The 27,406-nt window shown below is 36.3% G+C and overlaps 1 protein-coding gene across 10 annotated transcripts in view; it reads left to right on the plus strand.

Annotated features, from left to right (window-relative positions):
* The window catches only part of MAGI2 (membrane associated guanylate kinase, WW and PDZ domain containing 2), a 1,693,309-nt gene that overhangs the window by 1,244,428 nt on the left and 421,475 nt on the right, over positions 1–27,406 (plus strand). For 7 of the 10 annotated variants that reach the window (XM_060196342.1, XM_060196334.1, XM_060196336.1 and 4 more), the window contains 3 exons: positions 20,377–20,498; positions 20,849–20,977; positions 22,447–22,629. In XM_060196342.1, the coding sequence (XP_060052325.1) occupies positions 20,377–20,498; positions 20,849–20,977; positions 22,447–22,629 (434 nt within the window). The remainder of the gene's footprint in view (positions 1–20,376; positions 20,499–20,848; positions 20,978–22,446; positions 22,630–27,406) is intronic. The other 3 variants (XM_060196337.1, XM_060196338.1, XM_060196343.1) reach the window with 1 other exon arrangement.

The following is a 27,406-nucleotide window of genomic DNA, read 5'->3' on the forward strand; positions in this document are numbered from 1 at the left end:
CCTTGAGATTAGTAGGATGAATCCTACAGACGTGTCAGTTGCAGTGCAAAAACATTACAGAAGTTCAAAGATGTCAGCAGGGGTACCCTTTAATGTTCTACTGTGACATAAATCACAAAGGCTGGTTTGCTCTCAAAAATAAGAAAGAATGCCTAGTAAGAGTCACTGTCAGTGACTCTGCTTTGGTGAAGCTCAAGAGGTGCATGTGAATTTGAAGATACCAGAGAGTACAAATAGCTCCCAACCAGCTTTTACTCCTCATGGTCTAACCCATCATTTATAATTAATTTTAATGTGGGAGTTGGGTGACAATGCAGCAGGTTAAGTGCATGTGGAGCGAAGATGAAGGACCAGCTTAAGGATCTGGGTTTGAGCCCTGGCTCCCCACCTGCAGGGGAGTCACTTCACAGGAGGTGAAGCAGGTCTGCAGGTGTCTATCTTTCTCTCCCCTTCTCTGTCTTCCCCTCCTCTCTCCGTTTCTCTCTGTCCTATCCAACAACAATGACATCAGTAACAACCACAATAATAGAAACAACAACGACAATAAAAAACAAGGGCAACAAAAGGGCAAATAAGTAAATATTAAAAAATAAAATAATAATTAATTTAATGTTTCAAAAAGAGATTTCTCACGAGTACTTGAGGATCCATGTTACCATATGAGGAATTTCTTGATGAGTAAATACAGTGTTCACATTTTTTATTATATCACTGAACCTCATGACCCTTTCAAAGTTTGAGACAGTATGTCATTATTATTAATAGTTCCTGTTCTCACTCACATTAAGCTTTACAAAATCCATAAACAGCAGCAAAGAATCATCTTACTATCAAGATCATAATTACTGGACACATAGTCTATGTTCAGCTTTCAGAGTTGGTAAGGGCAGATTTCAGGAAAATTAAAGTTAATAACAGCCAGCTGAAGGAAGATGAAAGGCAACCCTTGGAGGAGACACTTCTGGTTTAAAAACCTAATTACCCAACATCAGGTTTCCTGATCTCTCATATGTATTTTCATTTCCATTTCATTTATTACTTTTTCAATATGCAAGATAAACATACCTACACATTTTATGGTGAAAAGATTCAATCCCCTATTTCATAAGGTTCTTTGGGAAAAAAGTCAAACATTTAATAATCAAAATAAGATACTATATTTTCACATTTTTTGTCTTCAGAAAATCAGCAGGTAATGTGCAATGTTGTAAATGTTTCCACTTTCATAATCAGCATTGATAAAAAGAATATGAAGATCACCTGGCAAAATATATCAGTTTACCAGTCAGAGTCCATGCCTGTATATACATAAGTATTAATATTTTTCACTTGAAAAGTAAGCATACATTTGTGTCAGAATTAGTAAGTCAGTGTTGCCAGATTTGATAGTACACAGAGCTGGATTTAGTTTATACACTTGCCTCTGATTGTGATATCTACAGACAATGTTTATCTTCTCTGAGAAGCAGATGAATTAAAAGCACTGAACCTATTTAGCTGAGGGTTGGCATACATAATTTAGTTGGTGAATACTAGTTCCCAATCCCTTCTAATATCCACCATTTTCCCTTTACTTATAAGGCTGGCATTCATTCTTCAGTCAACTGTCTCTTTCTACAAATTGTGACATGTATCAAATATAAATCAGATGTAAGCAGAAATCTTTAAAGTGTGCAAAATGGATGTCCTTCTGAATATTAAGTACTACACATTCCACCTCTTTATTTAGAAATTTAGAAATAAAAACACAAACTCACATAGTAGGGAGTCTAAATTTACCAAGTATTCATATCTATGCACACATATATGTATGTATATATATGAAAGAAACAAAGAAGTTATTTGAAAATATACTCTCCATTATTATTACATGAGACTATCAACTGTATCCAATTGTTTTTTCTTTCAGTAATGGCATAAATTTGGACATACCATGTTAATTATGTAAAAATATGCAAAAAATGCTTATATCCTTAAAATAAGTCTATTAAAAACAACTATTAGGACTATAGAGATTATAGAGATAGCACAGTGGTTATGCAGAAGAATTGAGTGTCTGAGGATCTAACGTCCCAGGTTCAATATCCAGTACCACTGTAACCCAGAGTTAAGCAGAACTTTGGGAAAAAATATTAGACCAGATGATAGCTTAGTAAAATAACATAGGACTTGCATGCATGAAGTACCAGATTTAATCTTGACATTGCATATGGTAGAACCAAGCTTTGCTCTAATTTCTCATTTGAGCTCTCAGAAGACTAGAAATGAACCTACCCTTATGACCCACAATTCCTCTGCTGGAGATATATCCTAAGGAATCAAATACATCTGTCCAAAAAGATCTGTGTTATGTTCATAGCAGCACAATTTGTATTAGCTGAAACCTGGAAGCAACCTAGGTGTTGCTTCTTCAGATGAGTTGCTAAGAAAGTTGTGATATATATACATAAAGGAATACTACTCAGCTATTCAAAATAATTCTTCACCTCATCTTACATGGACTTGAAAGAATCATGTTAAGTGCATTAAGTCAGAAAGAGAAGGATGAATATGGGATTATCTCACTCATGGACAGCGAGAGGAAACACAAAGTAGAACTTGGATTGGGTTTGGTATAAAAAGTAAAGTACTCTGAAAAGGGGGTGGGTAATTTTAGTCCTGGTGCATGATGGTGGAGGAGGACTTAGACTGGGAGGTGAGAATATTTTGCATAAAACAGAAATTTTACACATGTACCAACAAATATCTACTGTAAACTGTTAATCCCCCAATGAATTAAAATAAATAAAAAAGAAATCCAGACAGAGAAGGAAAGACAGCATAGCAGTGAACTTTCTCCTTCTGTGGTGAGAGTTGTGTTGGAATCTGGGTTGTGTGCATAGCAGACCAGACTCCTTTCCCAGGTGAGCAATTTTGTCTGCCTCCCCATACCAATTATTATTGATAAGGTATTGAAAGGTTCTGTGAAGTTTTTAGGTATTCAGGTAAGGTATTCATATGATTCATCAAAAATATTTTGATATCTAGAAATGTACAATTTATTATACGTAAAAAATTAGAAAAGAAGGATGAATATGGCTTTGGTATCAGACACTAATTAGCTATGTCATAAGTGTCTCTCTGAGTATCAATCTCCCCCAAAGTCTGGAATTGATTATAGAGTCAGGTAAGTGAATGGAAGATGCCTGTATTTCACAGTAAAAAAACTACAGTTATGACACTGGGTATTCTATTAAAATTGATTGATGTTAATATCAGGTTTTTTTTAAAACTGTAATTATGTTTTTATAAGATACATAATATTTGCTATCAAGTACTGAAGGACTATAAAATACTCAAGGAATGTGGAAAAACATAAAGAGAACATATTTCCTGTTCAGTGTATGATGAACCAAGTATTTTTGTCCTTATGCATAATTAAATTTGACCATATTTAGAGAGAGAATTTTTATGGAGTTAAGATTAAATGGCTGGTTGTTTGAGTGAGGTTCTGAGCCAAGAAGATTAGTGTCTATCCCATAGCATATAGTCAATCATAAAGACCTAGTATTCAAGAATAATAATAGTTTTTATAATTTTTCACTCTGAACATTGAACCTGGAAACCAAGGGAGTTTTGCTACTAAATGAAGTTGAGATTATTTCTATATCCCATTGATTTTGATAATCTGCCATATTTTTCCTCAAATTTCATCCTTATTCATGAATGAATATTCTTTCCTTTTCTGCCTCCTTCCTGAATAACCGCAGATATCATTGATGATGTCTTCATGATTCCTTACCATTCTGTCTATGCTTACTTTCCTTAGGATTAGGCCTCAAAGTATTTCTGTGTCTGTCCATGACTGTGTGTGTGTGTGTGTGTATATATATATATATATAATTTTATGTTTAATTCTAAATCACAATTTATGGCTCAAGGAACTTAAACTCTATGTGCTTTCAGATTTTAATTCTTCATTAATAATTTATCAGTTAATAGCAATCCAACTCAATACAGTGTGCATTGGAGTTCAAAATCTTCTCACCTCTTCCCAACTCATTCAATACTCAGTGCATTGAAGGTGGTTCAATAAATTATATTAAAATAACTGAAAATTTGAGGGAGAATCACTTCCCTATTTGGCTGGTATAGTGAAACTCATTTTATAATTCTGTCAAGTTCAGGAATAAGACTCATCCACCAGGATGGAGAATTCCAAGCTTCCAACTGTCCATTGAATTAAGGTTATATTTAAAGTAAGGATATTTTTCAAAGAGAAAAGAAACACACCTCACGCCATGACTTGGAACGATCTTTCTAATTTTGTAGTTTTTATTCTCTTCCATGTATTTCCACCTCCCACACTACCACTCAGAGACAGAGTTCATTTTTTCATTTTATACTTTGGCTAAGCAAAACAGAGTATTCCTGGAAACGTTCTCATCCACCTTTCTTTTCCTAAAATATCCTTTTCTTCTTCTGACAAAATACATTATCCTTTTAGACTTTGCATGGCTTTTACTCCCTTGGTGAGACTTTCCCAAAACCCTTAGGCTAAGTTGTCTTTTTTCCCTTTTAGTATTCATTTTGTGCATTCCAGTTTCAATAGATTTTTTTCCTACATTGTATTAATTTTTTTCTGGTAGAATGAACCACTAAGTTCAGTCTACTCAAAACTATTCATGTTTTAAAACTGAATGTTGCTTGTTCTTTGTTCTAGGTACACTTAAACTGAAAGCATTAACTATCCAAATTGTTCATCCACCCACCCACCTACATATACACACCCCTGGAGTATAAGTTCCTTTGATGAAGGTTTTTTTTTTTTTGTTATTTTCATATTTCATTATTTAATGACTAGCATCTTGATGAACCAATTGCTTTATACATGAAGTTTTTAGGACTAAAACAAGAATAGAAAGGGGAAACACAAAGTAAAATTTAAATGGTTTGATATATTGCACCAAAGGAAGGACTCAGGAAAGGGGACAGGGAGAGGAGTGGGGGCTTTTGAGGTCCTGGTACATTAAGATGTAAAATAACCTAAGTTGAGGTGGTAAGATGATAAGATGAGAAGTTGTACCCATGTGTAGCAATTGTACTGTAAATCATTAACCTCCCAATAGAAAAATTGAGCAGAAGATCTGAATATACAGTTTTCTAAGCAACATAGACAGATGGCCCACAGACATATGACAAAAATGCTCCTCTTCACTTGTCATTAGAGAAATGTACATCAAAATCACAATGAACTAAAACATCACACCAGTGAGAATGACCAACATCAGTAAAACAGGAAATGACAAGGATTAAAGACACAGAAACTCTTTTTATAGGGTTGTTGCCAATTCTTATTAGTGCAGTCCCTTTGGGAAACAGTGTGAAGACTCTTTAAGTAAAAATGGAAAGTTTTTATGATTCTACAGTACCACTCCTAAGCATATATGGAAAAGACATCAAAACACTAAAACAAAGGAACATATACATCACCATGTTCATAGATGCTTTATTCATAATAGCCAAAGAGAGGGAAATAACATAAACACCCTTTAAAAGATGACTAGATAAAGAAGTTATGAAACACATATTCAATGGAACACTATTCTGAATTTATAAAAATCGTATTGTCCTTTGATACAAAATGGATGGAACTGGAAGGAATTATCCTTAGCAAAGTAAGTAAGGAAGTGAAAAGCAACTACTGAATGGTTTTGCTCATATGTGAACTGTAGAGAATTAAAATACATAAACTGGGAGTGGGAGGGAGTGGCCAAATCTTTTCTAAGACCATGGTGGCTATTATTGGGCTGGGGGGGGGGGGGTTCACAGAACTTTGGTAATTCACACAATGTGAAACTATATCCACGTAATCTTATAAATCATTATTAAATCACAGAAGAAGGAAGAGGATGAAGTGAAGGAGGAGGAGTAGAAGAAGGAAGAAGAGGAGAGGGAGAAGGAAGAGGGGGAGGGGGAGAAGAAGAATGAAGAAGAAAGAAGAGAGAGCCAACCTACTTCTAAGCTTTTATGAAAACTAGGGGGTGGTTATCATGGCAGGGAGGCATCACAAAACTTTAACAATGCTTGAGGTGTGGAATTATACTCCTGTAATCTTATTATGAAATCTCTAATAAAATTGGTTTTTAAAAGTTTCTAAGGGGAGTCGGGCTATAGTGCAGCGGGTTAAGAGCAGGTGGCGCAAAGCTCAAGGACTGGCTTAAGGATCCCAGTTCGAACCCCTGGCTCCCCACCTGCAGGGGAGTTGCTTCACCAGCAGTGAAGCAGCTTTGCAGGTGTCTATCTTTCTCTCCCCCTCTCTGTCTTCCCTCCTGTCTTCATTTCTCTCTGTCTTATCCAACAATGACGACGACAATAATAACTACAACAATAAAAAAAGTTTCTAAGTATGAAAGTACTGGACATATTCAAGGAAATGAAAAGCCTCTGTGCCTAGAATCTAACAAATAAATTGGGAAAAGCTATAATATTATCTCTCAAAAATCACAGCAGTGGGATGATCTCACAAATAGGCAGAACTTAAAAACAAGCATACAAAGGAGAAACATGGAGTAAAACTTAAACTGGCTTGGTGTATTGCACCAAAGAAAAGGACTAAGGAAAGAGGACAGGGAGAGGAGTGGGAGCTATGGACTTTTGAGTTCCTGGTATGTTAAGACGGAAAATAATTTAAGTTTGGGGTGATAGTGCTTTGCAGAAATTTTTCATGGTATGAATGAAAAGTTGTACCCTTTTGCCAACAACTGTATTGTTGGGCAGTGATACACCTGGTAGACTGCACACATTTCTAGGCACAAAGATTCAGGTTCAGGTCCCTGGTCCTTTCCTGTAGAGAGAAGCTTCCAGTGGTGAAGCAGTGTACAGGTGACTCTTTTTTTTTTCTTCTTCTCTATTTCTATTTATCTCTATAAGAAAAAGAAAAATAATAATGAAAAAGAAAAATAATATTAATAAATAAAACTCAATAGGAGTGGTGGAGCCTTTGTGCAGGCACCAAGTCCCAGTGATAACCCTGCAGAGTAAAAAAAAAAAAAAATCACATCAAAAGTGAATGGTAATGATACAGGATGGGAACATAATCAAGTGACTTTATTTGGTAAGTAAAAACATGAATATAAACAAAGAAGGTATCACATGATATGAACAAGAGCTTGGGTCTTAAATAAATATGAATTCTATGTATTGGCCTACAACCTAATTAATAACTGTATGATTTTAATCAGTTTACTCTTTTGTGTCTAAGTTAGTTCTCTGTATAAGTAATAATACCCAAAGACTATAAGGTGGTTCACTTTCTAACAAAGTCCCAAAACCTAGATATAGACCAGGTTCTGTGAGAGAGAGCATATGTTCACACGTATCCATAAACTACTGCAAAATATATACCTGAAAGCAGAAGTACACTAGAGTTTGCAGTGAGTATCCCCCTCACACTTGCTCTCCACTATTCCAAGCTTTGGGTCCATGATTGCTCAACAATTTGTTTGGCTTTGTATGTTAACTCTCTTTTCAGTCACCAGGTTCCAGATGTCATCAGGATGCCAGCCAGGCTTCCCTGGACTCAAGACCCCACCAATGTGTCCTGGAGCTCAGCTTCCCCAGAGACCCACCCTACTAGGGAAAGAGAGAGGCAGACTGGGAGTATGGATCGACCAGTCAACACCCATGTTCAGCAGGGAAGCAATTACAGAAGCCAGACCTACCTTCTGCAACCCACAACAACCCTGGGTCCATGCTCCCAGAGGGATAGAAAGTGGGAAAGCTATCAGGGGAGGGGGTGGGATATGGAGATTGGGTGGTGGGAATTGTGTGGAGTTGTACCCCTCCTACCCTATGGTTTTGTTAATTTATCCTTTCTTAAATAAAAAAATAAAAATTAAATTTAAAAAAGGAATCAAAATATGAAATGCTTTGCTTAGGTCAGACAAAATATCCCCCTAACAATTATGTTTAAAAATTTAAATTCTTCAACTCATCAAATTTTCTTGATCCCCTTTAACTTGCTTTAAATGTTAATAACATTTAAAACATATATATAACATTTTTACCTTATTAGTATAAATTTATATTTATTTGTTTATTATGTCTCTTCTGCTAAGTATAAACTTCATGAAAGGAGACCCTTTGTTTTGTTTACTGATATATTTTAAAGACTTTCAAACAATGCCCAACATAAGTAAAAATAGATGTATCCAATAAACACATTGTAATGCAATAACTAATATTTGAAGTTGACTCAATTGTTTTTCTATATTCTCACTTTCTACTCAGAAATGACCCAAATCAGATGACAATAGAGAGAGAGAACAAGGAAAAAATTCTTACTAGTGTTCTCAGCCTTGACTGCATATGAGGATCACTTTGGGGGATTTTTTTTTAATCCAGATTCCCAGGTTATAGGCTATCAAACAGAGAGAGAGAGAGAGAGAGAGAGAGAGAGAGAGAGAAGAAGAAGAAGAAGAAGAAGAAGAAGAAGAAGAAGAAGAAGAAGAAGAAGAAGAAGAAGAAGAAGAAGAAGAAGAAGAAAAAGAAGAAGAAGAAGGAGAAGGAGAAGAAGAAGAGGAGGAAGGGGAAGAAGAGAGAGGGAGAGAGACTAGATAGAAATGTGAATTAGGAATAAATATTTTTAAAATTTGTGTATATTTAAATGTGGTGGCATGCTTAAAACTTCACAGGGCTGCAACTGTTGACAAAATTCTGAATGAAATTGTTAGTCAATGAGCTCTGTCATTTGCCAAGCCAGATCTTTCTTCTCAGCAGCTAAGAATGAAAAAGGGGGGCATGAAGACTATGTAAACATGAGTCTGAGGCTCCGAAGTCCCAGGTTCAATTGTTAGCACTACCATAAGACAGAACAGAGCAGTCCATCAATTATCATCTATCATCTGTTTAGCTATCTTTATCATCTATCTTCTATCTATCATCTATTTATCTAACTGAATGATCTATCATCAAACTTTTATCTTTCTATCTTTCTTATTAATAAAAAAACTATATATTTTAAAAAGACTATGTTAGCAAACAACTGCTTGACATTTTGATAGCGTTTTTTGTTGTTTTTATTTCTTTTTATTTAGGGGAGGTCATAGTTTAAAGTACAGTTGTTGGCACATGGGTACAATATCTCACCTCACCAAAGTAGGTGTCTGCAACACTTTCACTTTCAAATTAGGTCCATCATCCTATACCAAAATCTGAAAGCCCCTCCCCTCAGCCTCCTCTCTGCTCTTCTTACTCAGAGTTGTTTGCCTTGGTGCTATTTTTAAGCAAATTGATGAGAGAGATATGTATATTCAGAAACCAGAAGCTAAGAACATATAAATTAAATTTTAATTCTTTCCTGTCATTATCTTAGGCCATTCTTAAGAGACACATGTATTTGACCTCTCTTGAGATTTTCCCCTCAATTAATTACTCAGTTAACTACACAAAAGAAAGTAAGTGAGAGATATACCCACATCTATTCTGTAAACCCTTTGGTAAACTTTAGAAAAAATACCGCATACAATTGACCAAGAAAAATACTGACAAAAGTATATATATCAAATAAAGAACAATTATTGTCACTTACATTATAATCATCAAACAAGTAAAATGCAGTAAAACTTAAGGTTAATTTAGAACCCACTTAAATCCAAGGTCTATTCCCTCCCTTGAGACTAGATCCCATAAACCCACCCTTACTTGAGACTAGATCCCATAAACCCAATATCAGTTTGGATACAACAAATAACACTCAATGATTTAACAACTGGAAGAATGTCCAGGTTCATTAGATAAAGAAAGGACTACAAAAGCTGCATAAGGACAGTATACTGGCTCACTTAACGATGGCCTTTTTGGTCAATATCAGATCATCCCATCATCTGGGCTTTACTCAGGGAATCCTTAGATTCCCACTCAGATGTATGATGGGCCTAGACCTCTAATAGATTCCTCTCTCCACCATCACTGATCACATCTATCAGGAACATCATTATAGACCCTCTTGTGGGCCTCATCAGGACCTTGCCCTCACTGTAGAGCTGCAATGGTAGAGACTGCCCCACTCTCTGAAGAGAGGCTGGGTCAAACTACTCTACCATTCCAGGAAGACTGGTCCTGAAATGAGTGCAGCCTAGAATGTCCTACTGTGATCATGGAATGGGAGCTCACACAGACAGGAACTCAGATGTACAGGCTCCTGTGCTAAATATGAATATATGTGGGCTGGTTCAGATCAATGGGGTAAGAAGTTAATAGTATTTATATACTTCCCTCATGTTTGAGAGCTACTCTCTGCCCTAATCCAGTTTTCGGCATACTAGCTATAGGGCTCAGGCAAAAGTTACTAAAATCATGGGCCCCTGCATCATATCTAAAATAGACTTCCTAGCTTCTTCTCACCCAAAGACTCCTAATTTCTTCTGCTCGGTTCCTACCTTTGGGTTCCTGTTTATTTAAAAAATTGTCTTTCCATTCAGCCACCAAGTTGCAGATAATACTAATTCCATCCCGATTTCCCTGGGCAAAGGACCTCATCAATGTGTCCTGAAGTCTCACTCACCTCTGTTGGGGTCATTGGACAGAGGAACATAGTATAGTCACTTCAAAAAAGGCCTGTACAGTTCTTGTAGACAAAGTCCGAGAACCTCTTGTTCTTTCCAATGGACTCAATCACACAGGTGGTGTAGATATCATTGGCAGACAGACTAAGTTACTCTGACCTTGAATGCAGGCTGAAGCTGGGTGAAGGGAAAGTGAACTAAAGTTCCTGTTATGTCTTCACTACTTCACTGAGTTGAACTTTGGACATTATGCTAACATGTTTCACTCTCTAAGCTGAGAACTAAAATCATTGTTATTGCTTCACTATATAAGCTGAGCTCTGTTAAGAATAAAGCATCAGATGATCAGTCTTGTCCTTCTGTGTCCCGTCATTATTTTGCCTACCTCTCGAGGACCATTCGGCTTTGCCCAGGACCGGTCATTTTGGTACCTGAACAGGGGATTTTAGTACAATGGGTGAGTGGACAACACCTACAGTAGTGCACTTCAGAAAAAGGGTAGGTGTAAAACAGAAGTAAAATGGGGCAATCTGGGGGCAAAAAGCAGGCACTCTATGCCCAGTTATTACAGCCTATGCTTAAGGTGAGAGACTGCAAGCTGACTACACTATGCTGTTCTGTCCAATGTCCCCAACACACCTCTCTGGAGCCCTATTCCACTAAGGAAAGATAGAAACAGGCTGAGGGTGTGGATAAACCTGCCAACTTCCATGTCCAATGGAGAAGCCATTACAGAATCCACAACTCCCACTTCTGCACCCTTTAAAGAATTTTGGTCCATTTTTCCAGAGGGATAAGAATAGGGAAGCGTCCAATGGAAGGAATGGGACACAGAACTATATTGTGATGGGAAATGCCTGGAATTATATCCATTATCTTAAAATCTTGTCAATCATTACTAAATCATTAATAATAAAAGAAGATACTATTTTTTAAAGTGAAACGTACATTGATTTCCACTGTTATTTCAAACTTGCATTCATTTGCATGTACATGTGTTCTATTTTTACTTTTTGATCAGTGGAAAATACAATTGAAGTTAGACTTAAGCTCATATGCACAAGATTTAAGTCCAGTTCATACTATACCAGAAGAACTTGTAGGACTACAATAGTAGAATAATGGAGGGGCTGAGAAGTGGAACAACAGGCTGAGCACACATATTACCATGCTCAAGGACCCAGGTTCAAGCCCCCAGGTCCCACCTGCAGAAGGGAAGCTTCAGGAATGGTGAAGAAAGTGCTGCAGATGTCTCTTTCTCTTTCCCTCTCAGTCTTCCCCCTCCCCTCTCCATTCTCTCTATCCTATCAAATAAAGGAGGGGAGGCAGAGAAGTCTTCCAGAAGCATTGGGCTTGCTTTTAGACACAGAGCCCCAGTGATAAGCCTAGTGGCAATTAAAGAAAAAAAGAGGGCTAGTGGGAAATGATGATAGATAATATTAAGCACAGTAGCAGATACGGGGAAATCACTGTCTTTATAGATTTATATTTTAAGTTTTCTTTTTGCTAATGTAAAAAGAATAATGTGGCCCCTTTTCAGTTTAAACTGTGCGCACTGGCAAGAGGCAGAAGGATAATACACAGAACCTAGGGAAATAATCCAGTTTGCTCATCAGTATATTTCTGATTCCCAATATAAATAAGGGAACTAGAAGCAAAGAACAACTCTTAATAGATATGAAGTAAAATATCCAGATCACAGCAAGAAATCAAAGCTTAATTTGTTAAAACTGTGAGAGACATGGAGAGAAATGTGCTTTCTAATGTAACTGCAAGAAGAAAGCTTAGAAAATTTTCATTATTACATTTCTGTTCCTTCATTTGATATAAGGATTGAATGTTTTTTTTAATCTATGCTTCAGAATAATCTATAAAGGTAAATATGAGAGCTGAACCTTTAAAATAGTTTTTATGTTTAAAAAAAAAGAATTTCACTAAGTAGAGCAAAATATGTCACATACTAGTATTTCAAATTAAATTCCATTTTGTTCCTTAATTTTTTATATAATTATAAATGTGCTTTTAATAAATTTTTAAAAATAATAGCTTTAAATTAAATTTGTCTAAACATTTAACATTACTTTTTAGTAAATGTACATATGGTAGACTGAAAATGAAAGGCTAATATTTAGTGAGTTTATTGAGTTCTAAACATTGAGGTATCATTACTAATATGTACCTTGACCCTGAGAATCCAAGGCCATATATATGCTATCCAAAGTCAATAGATGTGATTGAGATTTTAACAAAGGTAATTGGGCCTTAAAGTTATGTGGCTAACAGCCATTTCACAATCATTTCCCTTCCAAGAAAGTGGCACACAATGGGGGAAAAGTCCTAAACAGATTTTTTTTTAAATCAAGCAGCAAGGCAGTGGCTGAATATTTTCGTGCTAAACTAAAATAGCTTGAATTCTGAAATTTTACAGACTTCGAAATTGGAGCTTGTTCCCAACTACTGACTCTAGGATCTCTGCTGTGCTTTAAAACCTTTTTTTTTTCATTTGAGGATATTACAAGAATAAAATATAGACAATTCAATAACTAGAAATAATTACTTGCTTTAGTTTATTGGAAGGGGAGTCTTTCAGATATAAATTGCTTGCTCTTTTACCACCTATCTATTTAGCCTTTTTGCTTATTCAGAATTATCCATCTTTTGAGATATGAGAATGCTATTGACAGACTTTTACTATTAATCATGAGTTTCTTTTTTTATGGATGCAAGTATCTTCAAACACTGTACATTCTACATAACTGCTATTTGAGAAAGTAGTTTTTGCTGGGAAGTTACAGGAAAACAGTATGTGTATTTCTGTTTTCTAGAAAATATGGACTGAATTTTTGTGCTTTTTCATGCCTTTCCATTCATTCTTATCTGAAAAAAATTGTCTGAGTTGTGGAGTCCTGATGACAACAACAACAACAAAAAAAAAACCAAACCATATAGCAACAACAACAAAAAAAACTTTTGGGTTTTTATAGGTGATATTCCAAACATTTGAGAGACTGATTAAAAATATCTGAACAGCTTTCTCTACTACAAACCTTTTTTACTGTCATTACCATCTTATATATTGAATTAAATGTTTTTCTAATCTATGGGCAAGAAAAAAACATCTCACCTGGTAGGGAGCCTGCGTTGCATGCATGAAGCCCAAGCTCAATCCTGGTGTACCACCTAGGAGTGCCAAAACCCTAAAAGAAGTTCTGGTGTTATGATATACTTGACTCCTCCTCCTCCTCCTCCTCCTCCTCCTCCTCCTCCTCCTCTTCTTCCTCCTCCTCCTGCTCCTCCTCCTCCTCCTGCTCCTCCTCCTCCTCCTGCTCCTCCTCCTGCTCCTCCTCCTCCTCCTGCTCCTCCTCCTCCTCCTGCTCCTCCTCCTGCTCCTCCTCCTCCTCCTTCTTCTTTCTCCCTCTCTCTCTCTCTCTCTTCTTTCTTTTTTCCTTATTGGGGGGGTAATGGTTTACAGTCAATGCTAAAATACAATAGCTTGTACATGTGTAATATTTCTCAGTTTTCCACATAACAATTAAAACCTAAGTCTTCCTCTGCCATTATATTCCAGCACCTGATCCCTTCACTCCAACTCCAGAGTCTTTCACTTTGGTGCAATGCACCAAACCCAGTCCAAGTTTTGCTTTGTATTTTATTTTTTCAGTATTTTTTCAATATTTCTCTTTCTGACATATATATATATATATATATATATATATATATATATGAAGAAGTTGGTGTGGAGTGATGAAATTGTGCTTACATAAGGGCCTGATAATGCAAAAAATAAATGTTTTTAAAAACATTTCATTTTGTTTTAAACACCAATATTTGGCACCCACCATCAGTGATTCCCTAATTGTTGACTTGACCAAAGCATACCAAGAAAACCAGGGAAACTAAAGAAAAGTCAAATTACAAACAACAAAAATATGGTAGTATCATAGTTACCATGACTTCAAGGGCATTAGCCTACTGAAATACAGGCAAGAACACACCAAAAAAGCAAAGAGCACCTGTAACCAAAATAGGTCTGTTCTGTTGCTATAAAGGTAATTTACAGAAGCTAGTGGCTAAATGGAGATATAGTGAACCCTGCTTTTCTGAACACAGTTGCAGCCCAGTAGCAAATCCTTCATGCTTGGTTTCAGATGGAAAACATACAGAGAAACCAATATACAAATGAAACGGACAAAAAGCTCAAGAAAACAAGAACCCTAGTCCTCAACCTTCCACCACCCAACATATAAACAAAGAAAAACCCATAGATCACAATAGCACCATCTGCTAGCCAGAAACAACCAACACAGTAAATACATAAACAGAAAAACAGCAGAAACAAACTTCCCACCATGTCATATCAGTCATATAGAAATGAAACAGAACAACTCCCAAGAAATTATGGATATAGAGAGACTATCAGAAAAAGACTATAGAAAGCTCATTATGAGGACTCTCCAAGAATATAAGCATAGTATGGAGAAGCATATTCAAGACTTGAAAGAATATTTCTCTAAGGAGTTAAGAAACACTAAAGAAGAGTTCTGAATAAAGTTCTCTAAAAAATTAGAAAATGTGAAAGAATTTCAGAGGTCACTAAGCAGTTATCAATCATGAAAGAAAAATTTCAGAATTGCACGGTGTGAAAGACATTTGGGGTGTAGTACAAGCACAGGCATCAAAAATAGACTCATGCAGAAGAAAGAATATCTAAGCTATAAGATACAATTGTTCACTCTTTCATTTTAGAAGAAATGGACTCATTCTTAGAGTCATACCAACTGTCAACTTTGACACAAGAGGAAGTAGAGAAACTTAAAAAGTCAGACACTAGTAAAGAAATTGAAAAGCCTACCCAAGGACAAAAGCCTGGGTCTGGATACCTATACTTATGAATTTTATAAAACATTCAAAGAAAAACAAACAGTCATCCTCCTCCAATTCTTCCAGAAAATGAAAGAAGAGGGAACACTCCCAAGCACATCCTCTTCCTGCCCCCTCTTACCACCCCCTTTTTTTCCTGACCCCCAAAGCAGAAAGGACTCAAAAAAAAAAAAAAGAAAGAAAGAAAGAAAAGGAAAGGAAAGGAAAGGAAAAGAAAAGAAAACTATAGACCTATATCCCTAAAGAAAAACTATAGACCTATATCCCTAAAGAACATTGATGCAAAGATCCTCAACAAGATCTTGGGCAGTTGAATCCACAAGATATTAAAAGAATATTGGCCAAGATCAAGTGGGATTCAACCATGGGAAGCAGGGATGGCTCAACATCTACAAGTCAATCAGTGTAATCCACTATATCAACAGAAAGATAAATATCACAAGACTTTATCAATTGCATAAGCATTTTACAAGGTCCAACACCCATTTACGACAGAGGTCCTCTAGAAACTGAGAGTGGAAGGGAAATTCCTAAAGATAATAAAGGCTATATATGGTAAACCCATGGCTAACATCACAGTCAATGGGGAATAAATATCATTAAGATGCAATTCTGCCAAAAGCAATCTATAAATTCAGTACAATTCCTACTAAATTTTCAATGACATATTTCAAGGAAATTAAACAGCTTATTCAAAAATTTATGTGGAACTTTAAAAAGCAAAAATGGCAAATGCATTCCTAAGGGAAAAGAAGAAAAAATGATGGGGAAAGTAGGGATGGTTTGGTCTTTGTCGAGATAAGGTGAAGAAAGGGAAGAAAGAGAGCAAGATTGAGATGGATAAGAAAAACATCTGAAAGGTGTGACTGAAAGCAAGAAGTACGTCATTGCAGGTTTTCTTGATTATGGATGGAAGTTAAGGTTACTAGAAACCTTCCCCAGGCATGGCTGAAGACTGTGGGTGAATGGTTAAGTTGCTGGATCTGAAGCTAGAGGCCCTTGATTGAATCCCATGAGTGGGACTACAAGATTACATGTGTAATTGATGTTTGCCACATCCCAGACACCTATTGTACTGCCAAACGAAAGGTATTAGAAAAAAAAACATTTGATGAGATATGATAACATATATTGAGCACTTGGATCCAAGCTATTTTTAAGTGATTTACTCATTTTAATTCATTTAATATGCAAAATTCCGTAAGTCCTATAATTTTTGTTTCTTTTTTACTTTTGATAGCAATAGAAATTGAGAGGGAAGGGGGAGCTAGAGAGGGGGAAGAGAAAAAGAGAGACACCTGCAGCACTGCTTCACTGCTTATGAAGCTCCACTGTCCACCTGCCAAAGGTAGGGAAGGGCATTTGAATCTGTGCCCTTGCACATGGTGATGTGTGTACTCTACCAAGTGTGTCACTACCCCCACACCACTGTATATTGTGTTTACCTCAATTTTACAGATAAAAATTTCTGAAATACAGAGCCCAGAAGTAAGTGCCCCCCCCCCACCTATGGACATCTAATCTTTGACAAAGGTACCCAGACTATTAAATGGGGAAAACAGACTCTCTTCAACAAATGGTGTTGGAAAAAATGGGTTGAAACATGCAGAAGAATGAAACTGAACCACTATATTTCACCCAATACAAAAGTAAATTCCAAGTGGATCAAGGACTTGAATATTAGATCAGAAACCATCAAATACTTAGAGGAAAATATTGGCAGAACTCTTTTCCGCATAAATTTTAAAGACATCTTCAATGAAACAAATCCAATTACAAAGAAGACTAAGACAAGCATAAACCTATGGGACTACATCAAATTAAAAAGCTTCTGCACAGCAAAAGAAACCACTACCCAAACCAAGAAACCCTTCACAGAATGGGAGAAGATTTTTACATGCCATACATCAGACAAGAGGCTTTTTCTTCTAGTGTTTGCCAGACAAGAGGCTAATAACCAGAATATAAAGAGCTTGCCAAACTCAACAACAAGAAAACAAATGACCCCATCCAAAAATGGGGAGAGGACATGGATAGACTATTCACCACAGAAGGGATCCAAAAGGCTGAAAAACACATGAAAAAATGCTCCAAGTCTCTGATTGTCATAGCAATGCAAATAAAGACAACAATGAGATACCACTTCACTCCTGTGAGAATGTCATACATCAGAAAAGGTAACAGCAGCAAATGCTGGAGAGGGTGTGGGGTCAAAGGACCCCTCCTACACTGCTGGTGGGAATGTCAATTGGTCCAACCTCTGTGGAGAACAGTCTAGAGAACTCTCAGAAGGCTAGAAATAGACCTAGCCTATGATCCTGCAATTCCTCTCCTGGGGATATATCCTCAGACACCCAACACACCCATCCAAAAAGATCTCTGTACACATATGTTCTTGGCAGCACAATTTGTAATAGCCAAAGCCTGGAAGCAGCTCAGGTGTCCAACATCAGATGAGTGGCTGGGCAAGTTGTGGTATATATACACAATGGAATACTACTCAGCTATTAAAAATGGTGACTTCACCGTTTTCAGCCAATCTTTGATGAACCTTGAAAAATTCATCTAAGTGAAATAAGTCAGAAACAGAAGGATGAATATGAAGTGATCTCACTCTCTGGCAGAAGTTGAAAAACAAGATCAGAAGAGAAAACACAAGTAGAACCTGAACTGGAATTGGCGTATTGTGCCAAAGTAAAAGACTCTGGTGTGGGCGGGTGTGTGTGTGTGTAGGGGAGAATGCAGGTCCTAAAATGATGACAGAGTACCTAGTGGGGGTTGTATTGTTATATGGAAAACTGGGAAATATTATGCATGTACAAACTATTGTATTTACTGTTGAATATAAAACATTAATTCCCTAATAAAGTAATTAAAAAAAAGAAATTTTAAAAAAGTAAAAAAAATATTCTCAAATACTTAATGGGTGCATGATATACAAAAAGACATATCTAGGATATGGTGGGGCTTGACTGAATGCCAGCAGTTTGACTGCAGTGACCAAATTCTGCTCTGATTTCTATGAAGAAAGCTAAATATATAAGACCATAAAGGGCTATTGTTGTTGTTGTTGTTTGTTTATTTTTTTACCAGGGCACTTCTCAGCCCTGGTTTATAGTGGTGAAGGGGGTTGAACTTAGTCCTCGGGAATCTCTGGCATGAGAGTCTCTTTGCATAATCATTATGCTACCTACCCCACCCTTATAGGGTTATTATTCTCTCTTAGTTTCTAAAGCATGAAGTAATTTTTATTGCTTTTACCCAAACTGTATAGGAGAGTGTCTTCATTAAGATTATCTAGAACTTTTTTCCCTTCTCATTTATTTTTATGCAATATGATTCCCTCAACTTCCATTCATGTTATACTAAAAAAAAAAAAAAAAAAAAGATTCATTCCTCTCTGTGTGCATGTCTGAAAATTCTAATGGCTGAAGTCCTACTCCACAAGGCCACATATGGGGGCAAGGGAAAGGAGAGAGGGAGAGAGAAACCTCCACAAACATCTTATCAAGCAAGGAACTCCTTATTCAATTATTTTTTCACACTTGACCAGCTTCTAACTTAAAGGATTACAACCTTAGCTGCACAATAGAGTTACTTGGAAGGTTTGCTTTAAAAAATACCATTGCTTTGACCGCATTCCAAGATTAGAACTCAGCCAATTTGGGACAATTTTTGCTGTCTTTATTTTTGTTTGCTATTATTTAAGGTGTTTGAATTCACCCGGAACTATAAAGCACTGTAATATGTGAACTTACATTAAATTTCCATTCCCTAGTGGAAGGAGAATGTTGAGCTGCTATTAAATATAAGAACAAAGAAATCAAGCTAATGGAATCTAATTCTTGAATATCTTGATACCTTTATCGTTCTAACATGGAAGTACCTATGTCAGTAGCCCTTCCTCTCAGTAAAGGAAAAGTGGATTTGTTAAGCTGTATCCACTTGAAAATATGTATTTACTTGCTAAATTCTTTTTTTCAGAGGTTTTATTTATTTATTTATTTTGTTTTTATCTCTGTCTTGTTAGATGTGAGGACTTTGCACAATTCAGTATGATTTTCGTCGTCTTTAATTATCAATTTAACCGTTTTACAAAATTATTAAATTTCAAGGGCATAATTTTGTATCCACACCTGGTGTGTGTAAGTCATCTTACCTTCCATTAAACTTCAGTTCTCACAACAGTGCTCACAAAGTCCAAGGGACAGTTTGTTGTTGTTTGTTTTGTTTTGCAAATTTATTTCCTTTAGTCATCTCTATTCCACATAGAAGTAATACCATGCAGTAGTTGTCCCTCACCTCTTCACTTATTTCACCTAGCATTGGCCAGTTGTTTTATTGTGTCAAATTTCTCTCAAAAGAATATAGCTGACTGGGGAGATAGTTCAACTGGTGCTGCAGGTACCAGAGTGGTGTTGTGGTTTTTGTCTTTTCCTCCTCTTACTTCGTGTGACACTCTCTCCTTTGTAACAAGTAAGATAAATCTAGGGGCAAGGCAGTGGCACATATGGTAGAAGATACATGTTACTATGCACAAGGACCCTGGCTCAAGCCCCCCAACACCCCACCTAGAGGGAAAACTTCAGCAGCAGTAAAGCAGTGCTGTAGGTGTCCCTCCTTCTCTCTCCCTCTCTGACTCTCCCTTCACTCTCAGATTCTCTCTGTCTCTATCCAAAATAAAAAGAGAATATGGTTGACCATAAAAAAAAAAGTACATTCTAGTATTGGGTGCGGGATCATGTATCCTTTCTTTAGATTAGAGTGATTGAGAACACAGAAACATGTATTGTATGCAAACCAGCCACAGCAGAGGCCTGGCGTCATGCCTGTGAGACTGTAGTCACATAAGGCGTCCCTTAATCATCTGCTCTCTGTAGCGCTATACATGTGTTCTCTTAAATGACTGTACCCTACTGCTCTCTTAATTCAAATTTTTATTTTTTAGCCACATAAACAGAAGAACACAGTTTGAAAACCCTGTCCTGGAAGCAAAAAGGAAGCTACAGCAGCATAACATGCCCCACACAGAACTTGGAACAAAGCCCCTGCAGGCCCCAGGTTTCCGAGGTAAGTGCCATGTCAACACAATGTTTCAAAGGGGGAAAATAGTCTATCAAACAGTCTGCACTTCCAAAGAGGCTTTTATCTTGGACCATTTCAGATAATTGATTTGCTTTCCCCAAAATTCTATATTACCCCTAGCTGGGTGTTTTCTCTTTTCGTATGATAATGTATTTAGCAATCATGGATTAAGTTAAAGCCCTGGACAGCAGGTTATAGGAATTTATAGCTCCTTGCCAGATGGAAATTAATGAGTTTTGACAGTGGTACTGTAAACTGCAGAGATTAATAGAGACTTGTAAGTTTGTCTTGTAAAGACACAGTCAAAGTATGAAGCTTGCTCTCCTTTGTGACAGTAGACAGCTCCGCGTTGACATTACCTAGGCCGAAATCTGGCCACCCCCGCGCTGCCCTGGAGAGGTCACGTAGCGTGAATGACTTGACTTACTATTGGCGTGACTACACAGGGAGACCCTGGCCGTTGGGTATGTCCCGGGCTGCTTGCTGCACCTAACTCCACGTTCGAACCGTGTAGTGGAATGAGTCGCTGCACAAACTTCACGCCTTTCTGGGTTCTTAACTCACAAATGAAAAAGCATGGTTACAATGAATGTAAAGGTCTCACGGTAACTTCTCACTTTTCTCCATTACTTAAAGCAAGGGAATAAGTGAAATGATATGCATTTTCTATTTACGTATTGATGAAGAGACTTGTAAAATAAATGTAAAGGTAGAGAATGGTTTGCATTCAATTTTTAGAGAAAGATACATGTGATGTGTAAGAAGACAAAGTAAAATTCCAGTGAGATGACTCATTAATGTCCTAGTTTGTCTATTATATGCCCCCCCTCAAAATGTACAGGAAAATTATACAAAATATTAAGTTACCACATTCAATTTGGTTGTTAGAAATATTAAATAAAATGTAACTAATGTATATATATTGCATTATATATTAATTATTATATATTATATATTAATTGTTAATTATATATATGGTAGCCAGCTACACTTGTATATCTTTAAACACATACATTTAATCAACTAAGAAAACATCTAAAGCAGACATTAATAATGTTTCCTAATATATTTGAAAAACATCTACTCTGCCTAGGAATATATTTTATTGGTCATAATAAGTGCATGTTACATATCAAATTAGTGGTTAAACCTGTATGAAGGAGGTCAGCTTCTTTTCAAATTATTCAGGTATAAGATTGTCAAGTGCCCACAGATCCTTAGAAAATGTGTTACCTTTACATTCGTAATTATACCTTGCCTTTTGCTCACATTTTAGAGTATACTAAACACTGTTGGTTCAGTAGAAATTGACTTAGCTAGTTATCATTACAATCACTCACAGTATAAGCAAAAGTTGACTCAGTCCCACATCCAGGTGCTCTTCCTAACTAATTTAGACATTTGAATATGTGCTAGCATTCCACTGTTCCTATCCTTCTTGAGACAAACAAGCCAAAAAGTAAAATAAATAAATGTCCATTTTTACTCTCTACCTCTATTCTGTAAAGCTCTTGTGTAGGACCAGTTATTTACTCATATCTCCAACTGGGACTCTTTCAGAAACTAATGGAACCATTTGCATCCTTTTGATTTGGGGCTCCTCTTTATTGGAGAGTTCAACCTAGTAAAGCACAAAAAAGTACTAATTTACTGAATAGAAATGTTGACTTAACAGAATAGTCTCCTTCCATACCAAGCAACTTTTCTTTTCTTTTTTTTTTTTTTTTTTACCTTTCCCTGGATGCTTGGGACTGCCCCAAGTTTGCACTAAGTACTAAGGGTTTCGCTTCTGCAGTCACCACCTGCTAGTATTTCTTATAGAAGTCTTCACATTTCCCCCACCCCTCAGGATTGCTGCTCATGTGGATTTCATCCATGTGAGAACTTCCCTTACATGTACTTTTTCTCTTTTAACTTATATTGGCTGATGTAGAAAAACCACTTTTCACCCGGGATGCATCCCAGTTGAAGGGAACATTCCTCAGCACCACCTTAAAAAAGAGCAGCATGGGTTTTGGATTTACCATCATTGGTGGAGATGAGCCTGATGAGTTTCTGCAGGTGAAAAGTGTGATTCCTGATGGACCTGCAGCACAGGATGGAAAAATGGAAACAGGTATGTGCTGTAATGCTTTTAGGTAACTTGTTTTTGCAACATTATTTTCTAAAGTAAATATGAGGAACTGCTTTCTGTATTTTTAATTTCAAGGTCAGTGTTCACTTCAGAAAAAACATGAAATTAATGTTGCCCCTAAGTTTAAAAGTGAATAGCAAGGGGAGTCGGGCTGTAGTGCAGCGGGTTAAGCACAGGTGGCGCAAAGCACAAGGACCAGCATAAGGATCCCGGTTCGAACCCCGGCTCCCCACCTGCAGGGGAGTCGCTTCACAGATGGTGAAGCAGGTCTGCAGGTGTCTATCTTTCTCTCCTCCTCTCTGTCTTCCCCTCCTCTCTCCATTTCTCTCTGTCCTATCCAACAATGACAACAACAATAATAACTACAACAATAAAACAACAAGGGCAACAAAAGGGAATAAATAAAATAAATTTTAAAAAGTGAATAGCAAATTGAAATATTTTAGAAAAAAAAACTGAAATACCACTTTTCCTTTATTTTTAAGACTATACCTTCTGTTTGCTAGATTTCATGTACTCTTGAAATTGGCCCTTCTCTAATCTATTTCTAGAATTTCTCCTTAGGCATGCTTAACATTTCATACTTTTCCAACTTATATCTAGTCTTTGATTTTTTAAATGTTCTAAAATTCTCTTACTAAATTTCCCGGGTTAGGTTAGATATTAAATATTTAAATAAGCCTACTTATCTCATAGAGGAAATTTCATTCATCGTTTTATGTCTTTATATACTGTTTTAACATGCATGATATTTTCTCTAATCTTAGCAATTTTTTTATGAAGTTACCAGGATATTGGGTGGAGGAGACATGCTATTGTGCATAGCTTAGTAATTGTGCAAAATACTTTTAGGTGGCTCAGTTCCCCTGAAACACCATAAACCAGAGATGATCATTGATCAGATGAAAAAAAAATTTATAGAGTATATATCCAAATTATAATTAAAATTAGTGTGATATTAGTACAGCCATAGCATTAATATAATGAAAATATAAATATGAAAGTTGAACAGAAATAGAAAAGTGGTTATTAAATAAAAATTCTAATTTTTTTTCAGTCTGGTTTAAAATTCCATTTCTTGACCTTGTATTTACTCCATATTATGAATATTTGTTTTCTTGCCTGGGAAAAATGTGAAATTAAGTTTGACCTTATTTATATAAAATGCTGGCTCAAATAATTTGTAATGTTACTTTCTATATACTTTAAGAAGATTATTGTAAAATCTAGTGCCTCTAGTTCCAAAGAAGCATGTCACCATTTCACCCTTCTCACAAATTTCATTTCATTTATATTATCATCTTGCCAATGCGCACTAACTGGTCCTGGTTTATCTATGAATTACAGAATGCATTTTGAGGAAAAGGTCTGCCGCTTACATGGTCTATATGTTTATGAATTGTTATTTCATGGATTTTTAAATGATTTGAGTAATAATCAACATAAAATAGAGGTCTTCATATGATGTTTTCTATTTAGAATCAACAATAATTATATTGTCATCTACTAAATTTTTCCATAGATAGACTCATTTTCAGTTACCCAGTGAATATATTTATCACTGCCACTCACTAGTAAGTAGTAGAATAATAGATTGTTGCAACTCCCTAACAGTTGAACCATGTTTCAAAACTTACCACATTTTTAAACACTGTTGTTGTAAATCATCATGTGTACATACTTTTCTGCAGGAATAAGTCACAGAGTACCCAATCCCATTGAGCATTTGCACCTTCATACTGGAAAAACAAGCAACAGAAATGTCATATAGTTCAATTATCAGTAGTTACAATAGGATAACATGGAATAAATGCCACTTTCACAGGCAAATAAAACAACCTCCAAGATTTTAATTTCAAAGAAAATATTAAATAATTTTTGAATAATAATTCAGTTAATTTTTTATCGCTGATAAAAGTCAATATTCTATGTTTCAAAACTGGAAAAGAATTTTTTTCCCCCAAGACTGGAAAGATAGTTCACCTGGTAACTGTGTGTGCTTCAACATGCATGCTGTCCACCTTTGAGCCTCAACACCACAACGGAGTTGTCACAGCAACGAGGAAATTGCTGGAGCTAACCCTCTTTCCATCTTTCTATTCTTCTCTTCCTCTGTCTGTTTTCCATTTTCTTTCTCTGTCTCTTTATCTGAATAAAAACAGGTCAAGAGAAGTAAAATAGTGTATCTTCCAGGTCTCAGCTATACAAACACACACACTTAAGACTTTTCTCAGCATAGACTTATAAGACAAAATAAAATATTTATACAGAATTTTTCCTTCTTACTCATTATTTATAGTTTGTGATGTCTACACATTCTTGTTCAACACTATACTTAAAGCTTGCACTTAGAATTGGCAGATCTTCTTATGATTATCACAAAATATGTTCTAATAAATATAATAGCAAAGACCCTTAGATTTTATTGTTTCCAACTTATTTCCCTATTTATTAATTCAACAGATGTGTTAAGCCCTTCCTTTTCACAGTCATTTCAGTATACTAGGGATATAAAGATGGATACAACAATGCCCAGTTCTTAGAGTTTACACCTAAGACTTCAGATATATAAACCAATAATTGCAACATAATATGATGACTATAAAACTATGAGATGGCACAAAGTCAGGATGTGGATTAACGAACTTTTTCTCAAAGAAAATTTGTCACTAATATATAATGTTATTAAGTTTATCTAAAGACTATATTTCCTCTCATCAGAAAAGACTTTAATAAAAATTTAATTCTAATACTTGCTAAATATTTAAAAATGTAAATATTTTTGTAAGAAATTTTAAAATAATATGTTAACATGTTTCTGGAACATTTCACAAGTGATAGCAGTGGAAATGATTCTTCAGATCTTTCTTTCTCTTTTTAATTCCTTTTTTATTAGTGATTTACAAGATTATAAGATAATAGTATAGGGGTCAGGTGGTGGCACACCTGGTTGAGCACATGTATTACAATGCACAAGGACCCAGGTTCAAGCCCCCGCTCCCCACCTGCAGGAGGAAAGCTTTGTGAGTGATGAAGTAGTGCTGCAGGTATCTCTCTGTCTCTCTCCCTCTCTATCACCCTCTTGATTTATGTCAGTCTCTATCCAATAAATAAAGATAATAAATTTTTTAAATAAATAAAAAATAAAAAAGAGAGAGAGAATAGTATAATTCTACAACCATTCCCACCACCTACTTTCTGCGTCCTGTCCCCCGGCGAGTGATATGGGTTGACTACATTTGTTTCCAAGTTCATGTATTTCAATTTTCTATGTTCCACATATGAGTAGAATCATTCAGTAATTGTCCTTCACTTCCTTAGTTACTCCACTGAGCAGTAACCTTCAGTTCTATCATTTTGTCCCCAAGGACACAGTGTCATCTTTTTAATTTCTGAGTAGTTACCCATTGAGTATATGCACCGTAACTAATTCTTTTAAAATTTTTAGTAATGATTGACAAGACTGTGGGATAAGAGGGCTACAAGTCCATACAGTTGCCACCACCAGAGTTCCATATCCTATCCCCTCCATTGGAAGCTTCCCTTTTCTTTATCCCTCTGGGAGTATGGACCCAGGGTCATTATGAGGTGCAGAAGGTGGAAGGTCTGGCTTCTGTAATTGCTTCTCTGTTGGACATGGGCATTGAGAAGTCAATCCATACTCCCAACCTGTTTCTATCTTTACCTTAGTGGGGCAGGGATATAGAGTAGTAGGGTTCCAGGACACATTGGAGAAGCCCTCTGCCCAGGAGAGTCAGGTGGGCATCATGGTAGCATCTGCAGCTTAGTGACTGAAAAACATCAAGATATAAAGCAGAACAATTTTTTTTAATAATCAGGAGTAGCCTGGTAGTAAGCAAAAGAGCCATCATTAATGTCATTCTCTTGCCCTTATCCAGCTTTTGTAGTCCTTACTTTATCTGACAAGCTTAGCCTTAGAGTGATTGAGGGAAGAGAAATAGGAAGTAGGTGAGGAGGGTATCTAGATCTAAGTAGAAAATATTTGATTAAGTACTTTATAGTGTCTTTTTTAGGTCTTTCTACTTGCTTGCTGCCTGGTTTTGTGATGATTACATAATCGGAATCATATTTACCATTTACTCTTATCAATGATTACATAATCTGAAATCATATTTACCATTTTTCCCTTTGAGACAGATGGAATATTAACCTGAGGCCATGAACCTTATGGGGACAGTTCAATATCCTGCCCTCAATGTGAAATTCTCTTAGGATTATACATTAAGTTTTAATTCTCCAGTTAATTCCCAGTGGTTTCTTTTGTTTGTTTATTTACTTATTATCTTTATTTATTTATTGGATAGAGATAGCCAGAGATCAAGAAGAAGGGAGTGATAGAAAGAGAGAGACAGAGAGACACCTGCAGCACTGCTTCACCACTTCTTCTTCTTCTAGCATTTGCCCTTCTTCCGTAGCCAGTCAACAGCGTCAGGTTGAGCCTGATGTAAAGTTTCCACTTATGAAGCTTTTCTCCTGCATGTAGGGACTGAGGGCTTGAACCTAGGTCCTTGCACATTTTACTTGTGCCCTCAACCAGGTACACCACCACTAGGCTCCCACCCCAGCAATTTTCTACTCCTCTCTACCACAATGTTCTTTGGTTCTCCCCAATCACCATTATCTCATTAGTAATTCAGAAACATGTACTAAAGACTGGTATATATGAGAAATATTAGTAAGTATTCGGACATTCTTTTGGTATTTTGTTTTTCTGTTACCACATACTTTATATCTAGAA

The sequence above is a fragment of the Erinaceus europaeus genome, chromosome 8, assembly GCF_950295315.1.
Source record: "Erinaceus europaeus chromosome 8, mEriEur2.1, whole genome shotgun sequence".
NCBI lineage: Eukaryota > Metazoa > Chordata > Mammalia > Eulipotyphla > Erinaceidae > Erinaceus > Erinaceus europaeus.